Below are 13856 nucleotides of genomic sequence, written 5' to 3'. Positions count from 1 at the left end.
TCATTTGTTGTTTACTTCAGGTAAACCACCTTAGGTGTGTGGCTAGCCTGAGAGTGAACACGCTTCTACTTAGCTAATTTTCCTGCCTGTACTGGTGCCAATGGCTTTAGAGCAGGGAATGGCATCTCCCAGGTCTGGGGGAGGCCAGGGTTACATATCAAAAGCGATAGACACTTTGAAACCTCTGGTCCTCATATGCTAAACACTAGCAATCCTGCTGGAGGAGGTGTGAACCTACCTCCAGAGCAGGCACTGTTTCTGGCCTCTGAGTGCGGAATCTTATCTGCAAGGGTCAGTAACTTGTCTGTGGTGGCAGGCTGGACGTTACCAGTCAGCCAGCACACTAAGGACTAGTAGGATTCAGGGGGCACCTCTAAGGTGCGCTCTCGGTGCATGTCAGGTCAAATCCGATACTGGCATCAGTATAGGTTTGTCAAGAGGGGTTGCTTGGTGCCAAATACCGTTATTTTCAGTGAAGTCATCAAGTAGCTAGGTAACTCGTAATGTTAGTCTGAAGAGACTACTGCTGCACGAAAGCGTTTGAGAGACACGAGAGGGCAGAAAGGAAGAGAAGGATTATGTGTGGAAATACCCAGTTCCATGAAGCGAAGTTAAAGAATAAAAATATGGGAAATGTTCGGCCCACAAAGAAGGGATTCCCTAATGGAGAAGTGAGAACATAACATAACAAAATTAAACAAAGCCCGATTTTATGTTAATCACAATTACTGCTTTATGAGGTGGGAGAGAGTGTTTCTTCGATTTCATAAACAATATACACCCTACTTCAGAAACAGTGCAAAACAATGTAAACATGCAAACAATAAATTGAGCATTATTTGTTTACCTCAATTTTACTATCCTTTTTGTATAAAATATCTGTTAATTCTTTGATTTTACGGTCCACGAAGCCGTGATCACAGGCTGCGTCAAATGCATCTTCTTTCAGTGGATCGCCATTACTTTGCAGCGTTAGATTCGGCTGCTCCGTTATTCTGAAATAATAGGACTGTGTTAATCCAACAATTTAGAATTTGTGTTGAATATGTAGTAGGTATTTATTCTGCATGGTATTCAACGATTTATTTGGATCAAATGTGTCATTGTTTTTAGAGGATAACTTGGTCCTCTTGCAGATTTTCAACTCAGAAGTGGACTTAATCAGATGAGCACCAGGAAGCACTATAGAACTACAATACTCAGTTAACGGCACAGACACTTTCCCTAAAATGAATGACTTCCAAGGTGAATGGATTCTAACTCTATCCATAATTTAATAAAACATCTTCCCACCACTAGAGTCATACGGATTAAGCCACGGTGCACCCAAGCAAAGGAGTGACGCTGCAATAACTTGCAGGAAGGAGGAGTGGTAACTATGAGAAATACTGTTACTCTATGGGTATGTGAATTTGGGCCCGATTTAAAGGTTGGCAGAGAGGGTACTCAGTCAAGTGAGATATAATACCTAATTCACAAAACTCCCTCTTTACAGCCGGACAGACTGCCAGCTTTCCGTCAGCAGTGCCCCTGCTTGGGTATGTGGAAGGAAAGCTTACTCCAATAGCCTGACAGAGTAGGGGTCATAGGTGTAAAGGCATCACACCACCGTCCTCATTTAGGGCATTTAGTAGGATATCCTGGTTTTTCTATCACAGCTAGGGAAAACCTGATATTGCCAAACACAAACATTTAAATAATGACCGCCTCACCCAAAACTCAGGAGAACAAGCATTTGCAATGCAATAGGTGTCGCAGCATTAAAGTTTGAGTTATTGGCATTGCATATGACAATGTGTTGCATTAAATATTTAGCAAAGTCTGTATTGGTGTAAAAGGAGGCAGGGGGGTTCTGGCATACTACCTACCCATGGATGGGCACCACTTAAAATGAAAAAGTAGAGTTGGTCTGCTTCAAAGCTTGGAGTCCTCGCTTCTGATGAAAGCGGGTTCTGGCCTGTTACCAGTGCTTGTCCCATCATTTTCACACAGTAACGATGCTACAAGGTTTGTTGACACTAAGAATCTGTCTTGTTCCCTGTCTCTAGAGGAATGTGTTTTAATAATTGTACGTTTTTTGATCACCCACAGACTATCACTCTCATTTGTTTTCATTTTTCTTTGATTTCAATTAAAGCACGCGCCTTTTGAATTGTATAGCTGTGCTGGTAATGTTTGGATCAAAATATTTCACTTCCGATGAACAGGGGGGCGTATATTCTACAGCTTGTTGTAATCAGCCCATCTCACTCTGGGCAGTCTCCCACCCCAGCCCTCATACCCCTGCTTTTTTGTTGCACATCCCACATTGATAAGGTACCCCACTGGCAGGCTGGGGTCGCTGGGGTGCAGGGTGACAGGGTCAGGTATTGTCTTTAAATTCAGTCTAGCATGCAGTCATCACACAAGAGCTTCAAAAAGTGCTGTTACGAGTCCTGCCCCGAGGCTTGCCCAGCAGTGCAGGCCAAAAAAAACGTGTTAACTTAGCAACGGGACGCAATAGCAACCAGTAATGAGGGACGGTGCACAAGGCCTTTCAGGGTCCTCCTGCTGCTCACTGAGGCCTCCCCTCACTGTGCTGCTCACTGAGGCCTCCCCTCACTGTGCTGCTCACTGAGGCGCACGCAGCCTCCCCTCACTGTGCTGCTCACTGAGGCGCACGCAGCCTCCCCTCACTGTGCTGCTCACTGAGGTGCACGCAGCCTCCCCTCGCTGTGCTGCTCACTGAAGCGCACACAGCGGCATGCCTATCCTCGCTCTGCTGCTCACTGAAACACTCACGTCTATCTAGGCAGCTCACTGAGTGCATAGGATGTCCGCCGTGCTGCTCATTGCGGGTAATGCTGCATTCTCTGGCAGAGCTGCTCACTGAACGCAAGGGGTGCCTTTATCACTGTGGTGCTCACTGAGGCATTCAGCGCCTTCTTTGTCTGCGTTGCTTACTCAGGAGGATGAGTGTCTTTTCCGTGGCACTCACCGAGGCACACGGCCACTCCTCCCTGCACTGTTAACAAAAACACACAGCGCCTTTTATCTTATCTCCGCACTCTTCACTAATGGACAAAACAGTGCCAATGTGCTGTGCATAGAGGAGCAGTGGTTCATTTGCATTTGCTGCTCAGTGTTCCACCAGTTTACTGTGCAAGGGAAACTAGTTACGCGACCCTCAGTGTTGTTGTCCTTGCACAATAAACTAGTGTGCATATTTGATGTACTGCTTCCTTTGTTCTCACGTAGTCACTGTGGGGTGTGGATTTTTCAAAATATAATGGACTGTGGCTACGAGCCGTCGCAGGCACCACCATCGTAAGGCAGAGTGAAAGTACATTCCTGGCAGTGGTGACGGGGAAAAACAAGACGTGCGCGCGCAAAACGAAACCTATCGTGGGGCGGGACTTCCGTTTTGTGAAGCCCGCGCCCACGGAGTGCCTGGCGAAAGGAGCAGCGGTGACGCGGGGCTCCCATGCCCAAGGGAGAACCCCGCGGACGCTGCAGAAGTCCGGAGGGCCGGTGAGTGGGGCTTAGTTGGGGGGGGGGGGGCTCACGAGTGTGTGTGTGAGTGTGTGTGTGTGTGTGTGTGTGTGTGACGCGGGGGGTGTCTGTATGTGTGCGCGTGTCTCTGTGTGCGATGGCGGGGGGTCGGGGGGAGTATCTGTATGTGTGCGTGCGTGTATGTGCGCTCATGTGTGTGTGTCTCTGTGTACGACGGCGGGGGTGAAGTCTCTATATGTGTGCGTGCGTGTATGTGCGCTCGTGTGTGTGTGTCTCTGTGTGTGCGCATGCGTGCAGAGGGAAGTGTGCCTGTGTATGTTTGCGCTTCCCAGGAGACAGGAAATGGCCACGGCGAGCGCGTTCTCGCGCGCGCGGCCCGCTACGATCACCTTTTGCAAGATGCGCGCGGCCGGCTCCTGTCTCCTGGGAAGCGGTGTCGCTGACAAAAGGTCTCTGGCGAGACCGCGCTTCCGCGTGGTTGCCACGAGACCTAAAAACTCCTCTGGTGTGAGAATCATTTGGTATTTATTTTAGAAACCAAAAAGGTAATTGGGAAGATGTCAAAAAGGACAGTGGCCATCCAACAAATGTTTGCTACCTTCGGAGGAACCATTATGATGGCAGTTCCTCTGAAGGTACAACAGAAATCATCTCTGAATATTGTGTTATTTGGTCCATCAGGGTAGCTAAAGTAATATCTCCTGCTACCCTGGTGGACAGAGTAAAGAACGCCTTACAGTAAGTCCTTTGTTTCCTATATTACTTCACATTTGCGCATTCTGATGCTCAAGAAATATTAGGTTTACAATTCTACATTTTTTATGATGAATTCCATGACAACCCAGTGGAACAAAAGAAACTAAAAGACCAAGATATAAGCCTTTGCTAAAACAGTCATCAATCTACATATCAATCTGTCAAAAGCTCTTGTCTTTCAGATATTCAGAACAAACAACCAGCTCACAATGTCTGCAGTCTTTACTAGTCCTTTGGTGCCTTATGGAACAAAGATGCTCAAAGGAAGCCATTCTTAACGTGTTTTACAGTTCTGGTTCTAAAAACGCTGCACATAATTAAAAATGCAAATCAATAAAATTCATGCAGTGTTATTAGAATTATATTTGCCTACCATATATAGGCAGTGGCAAGCGACAAGTACTGATCTCATTGTGAACCAAACACAGGGATCGGTCTTGGTTTAATTTGTTTAACCCTTTTTCTCACAGTGTAACTGTTTTTGAAACAGAGACAGTATCAGTTCCTAGTTGTCAGAAGCTGCACCTAGCATCCCTAGATGTCATGACAAATTCACCACAAAACTAGTCTCTTTTGTGCAGGCAAGCCGTGCACAACCCAGCATAACCATGAGTCTTATGGTAGTCTTAGCAACATGTTTTTTTATATAGTTCAAAACATTAATTCTGTTACTGATGAGACTAACCTAATTACGTTACTTTAACATATTATACCATCCCGGTAATGTGGGAACCGCGGGGGTCAACTATCCAAGATACCCCCTCGTGTGGAGCAGCAACGAGGGATTTAGAGTGGACCCGCAGGCTGAGGTTCATACAGGGCTTCATTTACCGGCAGGAAGATTAGCGCACCCATCGAGGGAATTAATTGTGGACACTACAAGACCCAGAATTCCATGCACAGACTCATCCAGAGCAGTTGAATTAACACGTGCAAGGTGCTATTCAAATGAGTGGGTGGTGTCGACAGCGCGCATACTTAACTGTCACAGCCTCTGAGGAAAGAGTTTATCTCTGAAACGCGTCAGGCAATTACGGACAGACAAGCTGCTTAAGGGATCGGCTTGACGGCTTCTGCTTGTACCCGAATAAAGGTTTCTGTAACCCGCTGCTGCTTGAGTGCTTCTTGTTGCTTGGGGCAACTTTGGAGCGTGTATATATATATATATATATATATATATATATATATATATATATATATATATATTCACTGAGAAAAAACATAGGTTTCAGGGCTGTTATATTTAGCTGGACATTTAACTCGTATAAAACCATTGAAATTTCTCTGTTATAGTTAGTTGCACTAACTATAACTCGTGCGCCCGCAATCCACTGCTGATGATGTCACATATTACATCATTAATGACATGGTCAGTGACATCATTGATGACATCACTGATGACATCTCAATTGACATCACTGATGACATCATCCAGTGAATGTGGTTTGGTTTGATATTTAAAAAGGTATTATATATATAAGAATCTGCATTGAAGACTGAGTGGATGTATAAGTATCTGGATGGAGGATTTAGTAGCACTCTGATTGACTGTCTAAGTGATTAATTTAAAGTGTCTCGCTAAATATATGGGATAGTGATTAAACTGTGTAAATATCTGTATCACTGTCTCTTGTTGTGTAAACTACTGCATAAGTTGGTTACTACCTATGGGAAACTCTATATTAGTTTTTAATTAGTTAAGTGAATATTTGTATGGGAGAGTGAATGTGTGTGTGGTTGGGTGGGAGGTGTGTGACTGTCCAAAGATGTGTAAATAGTTGATTTAGTAGGTATATAAGGTTAACACTGCATGTGGAAACATGTTTGGGTGAGTGAATCTCTTTATGGGTGTGGTGATGAGTAAATATATTTCTCAATGATACATGTCCAACAAAGTAGAAATATAAAAGGCAGTGTATGAGACAGTTGTTGTAAATAAATAAGTATACATAAGACTCAGTGATTGTATGAGTGACTGTATCGAAAACTGTATACTTTTAATAGTGATTTTATAACACACTAAATATGAGTTACTATCTATATGAATACATAAAATGGTGTTTGTATAAGTGTGTAGCTTAGTAAATGTAAGTATGATCAATTGTTTTCATTAGTGAGTAGGATGACTGCATAATGAATAGGATGTGTGCTGGTGTGTAATGTCGATATAGGTGCATAAGTATATTTAATAGTGTTCTATTGATCTTTGTTAGCATGTATGAGTGAATCTATAGGTAAGTGTTTAGATGTGTGTGTAGATGAGGGAATCACTGAGTGGGTTCTTAGAAACATGTATTGGTGTGTCAATGGTTTCAAATATGGTACTCCATATTTTATAATGAGTGTTGAAAGGTTATACTAGTATATGATGAGATGTATCAGATTGTCACATGCATGATGTCATCAGTGATGTCATTTGCGATGTCATCAGTGATGTCACTGACCATGTCATGAATGATGTAATATGTGACATCATCAGCAGCGGATTGAGGTAGTTATAGTTAGTTATAGTTAGTTATAGTTAGTACAACTAACAACTATATAAGGCCTGAAACCTATGGTTTTTTCAGTGAATTTCAAAGGTTTTTTAAATGCTAATTCCTAACTATATAAGGCCTGAAACCTATGGTTTTTTCAGTGAATTCGCAAGGTTTTTTAAATGCTAATTCTATTAGCGGATAACGTTTTTATATATTAAAACGTTTTTTAAATCTCAAATGCCTGCTTTGCTAACAGAGTTTTTAAGCACAGGCTCTTTTGTCTCTGGTGGCCATCTTGGGAGACTGCATATCAGAATTTTTTAATGAAATATAAGAGGATTTGAAAAGCCACTCAAAATGTGCCCCCATTTTTCTTTCTTCAGCACTAATCATAATTTCTATGACAAAATGAACCCCCTCATTTTGTTCCTTTGCAAATTAAATGTTTTAAGTGTTAACACTTTATTCCAATCAAGATGACTTCAGGTGTGCCATACTTTTGTCATAAGTAAGACTGTTAGCGCTCTAGTTGTTCTTTAGAACACTCTGGGACATTCTGTCATTGGGCTATAGTTGGGCTACATCTGGCTGATATTTGGGCTACATTTGTTTTTTTTTGTCTCTGGTGGCCATCTTTGGGCTATATTGGGCTACATTGGGCTACATTTGGGCTCTAACATATATATAGCCCAATGTAGCCCAATATATATTTTTTCAAAGTTAATTTTCGTAAAAACCACTGGAGCACATATCTTGAGACATAGCAAAGGCACATCGGGCTACCAGTCCCTACAATTTTGCCAAGTTTGGTGGAAAACCATTCAGCCGTTCGGGCTAAAAGTGAGTCCCACCGCCCTATGGAAATTAACATGGGGAAAACACGTTTTGGGACCCCCCTTTTATCTCGGCCCCCGCCTGACGAATCCCCCCCCAAACTTTCAGGGAAGGACCGGAGCGCCGCGAGGCAAAGTTAAGGAAAATTTCAGGAAGATTCCTCGACCGGCGCCAAAGTTATTCCCAATAGAATGTTGCGATTTCCCTATGGAAAACAATCCTAACTATATATATATCCCTAGGTGGGATGCACTTACAGGTAGGAAATTATGCCAATGCAAGGGCACGAGCCGTGAACAAAGTCCTTTTCGGTTTTCCTGCCAGACGCGTTTCGGGCCAACGCCCTCTTCAGTGGCAGACCATGTGACATGACGGCATGCGGCAAACACCAGTAAATCACCACAATAATTGTGCTCAGGTGTACCTTCTGAAGCAATGCTTTCTGGGACTGGTGGTTTAAGGTTTAGTAAAACCATGCAAGGGCACGAGCCAATGCCAATGCAAGGTCCCTTATTGTTAGTACAACTAACAATAAGGGAGGAATTTCAATGGTTTTGTACGAGTGAAATGTCCAGCTAACTATAACACCCCTAAAAACCTATGTTTTGTTCTGTGAATTGCTAAGGTTTTTTAAATGCTAATTCCCAACTATAACATGTCTGAAACCTATGTTTTTTCAGTGAATTTCAAAGGTTTTTTAAATGCTAATTCCCAACTATAACATGTCTGAAACCTATGTTTTTTTCAGTGAATTTCAAAGGTTTTTTAAATGCTAATTCCCAACTATAACATGTCTGAAACCTATGGTTTTTTCAGTGAATTGACAATTTTTAAATGTATTAATTGATATATTTATTTTTTTGATACTGGTTTACTACATTTATTTTTAGATATTTTATTTTTTAAATTACATTATAATTATATTATACATTACAAAATATACTTTCTCATAATGAATTACTTTAGTTTAAATATTTTGCAAATAGGCAATAGACTTTTAAGTACAGTAGTTACAGTTGTTGCAATGGGCAATACAATTTCAAACACAATGCAACATTGAGCTCAATAGAAATTTCTAGTTAAATGCAATTAGTTACTTTATGGATTACTTTTCTAACCACAGTACTGGATCCTAGATTCAGTCCTGGGACATCTCCTGTAAACAGTTGAGTAAAAGCGTTTTGGTTACAGTAGTGATTTTTAAGGAATATTATTGAATTTTAAAAGTTGACAGAAACTTTTTCAAATAGAATCATCAATGTTATCCAATGGGAGGAAATTCACTTAGCAGGTAAGTAGTGTTATCGTTACTTTTTCTTATTCAGTGGTGGGTCCTGGATCCAGCACTGGTGCATCTCCTGTAAACAGTTGAAAGAATGCGTTTAAGTCATACAGGCGATTTTTAAGGAATATTTGTAGTTTGTGAAAATAGACATAGGCCTTTGTTTTTTTAAATGTATTTAATTTTTTCAATTTGGGGAGGGGGGCCGCGTAGACCCCCTCCCGGGCCACTAATAGCCCCGGGGACCCCATCCCCCAGGGCTGGCCCCCTCCATTGGGGGCCGTGAGTTGGGTCCCCAATCCCCCCACGGTCCCAGCAGGCTCCCCGCGTCCTTCGGGAGCCGGCATTGCTTTTCCACATGGGGAGCATCTAACATGTTGCTCCCCATGTGGAAAAGCAATCTGCTTTGCTTTTTGAAAGAGAGAGCAGGTTTCCTGCTTTCAAATACCAAAGCAGTTTGCAATGACAGGGTGGGAGCCACGAGGCTCCCTCCCTATCATTGCAAACAACAGTGTCCCGGGTGTGGGCACCCCGGGTCGCTGCAGGAGCCAGCCCTGGGGGTGGCGGTCTCCAGGGCCTTGACCAGGCTCCAGGAGGGGGGCGCGAGGCCCCCCTCCCAAATTTTACAAAGCCCCCGGGGGGGTGGTCCCCGAGGCTGGGGGGTCCGTCACGGACCCAGGAAACCCACCGCAGGGAATTCTGTGCTGCATGCAGGTAGTTGCCATCCGGGAAAGACAATATCTAGTATCCCGTATGGCAAATTTCTTAGAATTAAAAGAAACTGCACACGTCCTGTGATTATGAAACAGCTGTACAAGAGAGCATCAGGAGGTTTGAAGTAAGAGGCTACAGTAAGACAGAGCTCACTGAGGCAACATTTAAAGCTTAGAGGAGATTTGATATCTGGGGGAGCCTCCAATGTAGTAAGGAAAAAAATGAAAGTGGGGGAAACTAATAGCTTGAGGATGATCACAGATTACTCTTGCGACGCCATGTCCCAATAATAATTGTGCTCAGGTATACCACCTGAAGCAATGCTTTCTGGGACAGGTGGTTTAGTAAAACCCAAGTGGGTCGCCGCCGCCACTCACATGCAAAAAAAGTTTTTAACCCACTTGGGTTTTACTAAACCTTAAACCACCAGTCCCAGAAAGCATTGCTTCAGAAGGTACACCTGAGCACAATTATTGTGGTGATTTACTGGTGTTTGCCGCATGCCGTCATGTCACATGGTCTGCCACTGAAGAGGGCGTTGGCCCGAAACGCGTCTGGCAGGAAAACCGAAAAGGACTTTGTTCACGGCTCGTGCCCTTGCATTGGCATAATTTCCTACCTGTAAGTGCATCCCACCTAGGGATATATATATATATCCTACTGGCGATAGCCAGTTGGTATATATAGTTAGGATTGTTTTCCATAGGGAAATCGCAACATTCTATTGGGAATAACTTTGGCGCCGGTCGAGGAATCTTCCTGAAATTTTCCTTAACTTTGCCTCGCGGCGCTCCAGTCCTTCCCTGAAAGTTTGGGGGGGGATTCGTCAGGCGGGGGCCGAGATAAAAGGGGGGGTCCCAAAACGTGTTTTCCCCATGTTAATTTCCATAGGGCGGTGGGACTCACTTTTAGCCCGAACGGCTGAATGGTTTTCCACCAAACTTGGCAAAATTGTAGGGACTGGTAGCCCGATGTGCCTTTGCTATGTCTCAAGATATGTGCTCCAGTGGTTTTTACGAAAATTAACTTTGAAAAAATATATATTGGGCTACATTGGGCTATATATATGTTAGAGCCCAAATGTAGCCCAATGTAGCCCAAAGATGGCCACCAGAGACAAAAAAAACAAATGTAGCCCAAATATCAGCCAGATGTAGCCCAACTATAGCCCAATGACAGAATGTCCCAGAGTGTTCTAAAGAACAACTAGAGCGCTAACAGTCTTACTTATGACAAAAGTATGGCACACCTGAAGTCATCTTGATTGGAATAAAGTGTTAACACTTAAAACATTTAATTTGCAAAGGAACAAAATGAGGGGGTTCATTTTGTCATAGAAATTATGATTAGTGCTGAAGAAAGAAAAATGGGGGCACATTTTGAGTGGCTTTTCAAATCCTCTTATATTTCATTAAAAAATTCTGATATGCAGTCTCCCAAGATGGCCACCAGAGACAAAAGAGCCTGTGCTTAAAAACTCTGTTAGCAAAGCAGGCATTTGAGATTTAAAAAACGTTTTAATATATAAAAACGTTATCCGCTAATAGAATTAGCATTTAAAAAACCTTGCGAATTCAATGAAAAAACCATAGGTTTCAGGCCTTATATAGTTAGGAATTAGCATTTAAAAAACCTTGCGAATTCACTGAAAAAACCATAGGTTTCAGGCCTTATATAGTTAGGAATTAGCATTTAAAAAACCTTTGAAATTCACTGAAAAAACCATAGGTTTCAGGCCTTATATAGTTAGGAATTAGCATTTAAAAAAAACGTGCAAATTCACTGAAAAAAACATAGGTTTCAGGCCTTATATAGTTAGGAATTAGCATTTAAAAAACCTTTGAAATTCACTGAAAAAACCATAGGTTTCAGGCCTTATATAGTTAGGAATTAGCATTTAAAAAACCTTTGAAATTCACTGAAAAAACCATAGGTTTCAGGCCTTATATAGTTAGGAATTAGCATTTAAAAAACCTTTGAAATTCACTGAAAAAAACGTAGGTTTCAGGAGTAATATAGTTAGGAATTAGCTTTTAAAAAACCTTTGAAATTCACTCAAAAAACTATAAGTTTTAGTGGTGTTATAGTTACCTGGACATTTTACTCATACAAAACCATTGAAATTGCTCCTATATAGTTAGTTGTACTAACTATATTTCGCGCACCCGCAGTCCACTGCTGATGATGTCACATATTAGATCATTCATGACATGGTCAGTGACATCACTGATGACATCTCAAATGACATCACTGATGACATCATCCACGTGACAATCACATACACCTTTTCATACACTATTACAATTTTTCATCACTCTTTGTAAAATACAGAGTATCACATTTTAAATCCATTGTCACAGCAATACAAGTATCTAAAAATCCACTCAGTGATTCATAGATGTATACACACATCTAATCACTTACCTATGGATTCACTCATACATGCTGTCAATGAACAATAGAACACTATCAAAAATACTTATACATCTATATCGACATTAAACAACAGCACGCATCCTATTCACATATGAAGTCATCCTACTCACTTATGCAAACAATGGATCATACTTACATATTTACTTAGCAAAACACTTCTACAAACACCACTTCTTCTATTCATTTAGATAGTAAGTCATACTTAGTGACTTATAAAATCATTATTACAAGTATACAGTTATCCATACAGTCACTCACACAATCATTGTGTCTTATGTATACTTATTTATATACAACAACTGACACATACACTGCCTTTTATTTTTCTACTTTGTTGGACCTGTACCATTGAGAAATATATTTACTCATCACCACACCCATAAAGATATTCACTCACCCAAAAAACTGTTAGAACATGTAGTTTTAACTTCATATATCTACTGAATCAACTATTCACACATCTTTGGACAGTCACACACCCCCCACCGAACCACACACACTTTCACACTCCCATACAAATACTCAGTTAACTAATCAATAACTAATATAGACTTTCACATAGCTAGTAACCAACTGTAGAATCAGTTTACACAACAACTGACAAAGTGATACAGATATTCACACAGTTTAGTCACTATCCACTATATTTAGTGAGACATTATAAATTGGTCAAGTAAACAGTCAATTACACTGCTACTAAATCCTCCATCCAAATATTTATTTATATATATCCACTTATTCTTCAATGCAAATTGCTATATATATAATGCATATTTAAATAACGAAGCAAACCACATTCACTGGATGATGTCATCAGTGATGTCATCAGTGATGTCATTTGAGATGTCATCAGTGATGTCACTGACCATGTCATGAATGATCTAATATGTGACATCATCAGCAGTGGATTGCGGGTGCGCGAAATATAGTTAGTACAACTAACTATATAGGAGCAATTTCAATGGTTTTGTATGAGTAAAATGTCCAGGTAACTATAACACCACTAAAACTTATAGTTTTTTGAGTGAATTTCAAAGGTTTTTTAAAAGCTAATTCCTAACTATATAACTCCTGAAACCTATGGTTTTTTCAGTGAATATATATATAGATATATATAGATATACATAGATATATTTATGTAGTTCGTCATACGCCACAGAAACGTACTGCCGAGTACAAAATGACGAAGAGTCGACCCAAAAGTTGCTGGTGCAAAGCGTGGTTTATTCAATGGATGCCAGCGCTGCCGCCATTATTTATATAAATATATATCTACATCTATATCTATATCTATATCAGAATCCACAGTCCTGCAGTACACGGATCCAAACGAATACCAGCACAAAACAGGTACAGACCACAGCAATGGAGGGATGAAAAAAAGTGCTTTATTCCAAAATGGGCAGCAGCATGACGCTGCCCATTTTATATATGCAGTAAGTTGTCGTCCAAAACAGCACATCCAGCCGTGAAAAAAGACGAGGCAAACCCAATGATGGTGCGTGTTATTTTATTAAGCCCAACACCACTCAGCCATGTGTATATATATATATATATATATATATATATATATATATATATATATATATATATATATATTCTCCCTAGGAAATGCATTTTTTGTGTTGCTAATAACTTTGGTGACGTTTGAAGAATCTCCATGAAACTTTCCAAAAAAGTGCTAGTTTGTGCATGGAAGGTTTTAGCGTGATCCGTCAAGCAGGGGCAGATGAAGAAAGGGAGTCCCAAAACACATTTTCCTCATTCATTTTTTCAAAAGAAATTTAGAATGCCCAAAAACTTTGTATAACTAAGGGTGCAGAGCCTCCGCAGATCCCGAGATTGGCTGCCACCATCTCAAC

General features: G+C 41.2%; 1 protein-coding gene across 2 annotated transcripts in view; it reads right to left on the bottom strand.

Moving 5' to 3' along the window:
* The window catches only part of CDK5RAP2 (CDK5 regulatory subunit associated protein 2), an 841564-nt gene that overhangs the window by 716907 nt on the left and 110801 nt on the right, over nt 1-13856 (bottom strand). For both annotated transcript variants that reach the window (XM_078642183.1, XM_078642184.1), the window contains exon 8: nt 848-995. In XM_078642183.1, the coding sequence (XP_078498309.1) occupies nt 848-995 (148 nt within the window). The remainder of the gene's footprint in view (nt 1-847; nt 996-13856) is intronic.

Source organism: Lissotriton helveticus, chromosome 5_1 (genome assembly GCF_964261635.1).
Source record: "Lissotriton helveticus chromosome 5_1, aLisHel1.1, whole genome shotgun sequence".
Lineage (NCBI taxonomy): Eukaryota > Metazoa > Chordata > Amphibia > Caudata > Salamandridae > Lissotriton > Lissotriton helveticus.
This window is presented reverse-complemented; position numbering and strand designations above follow the sequence as displayed.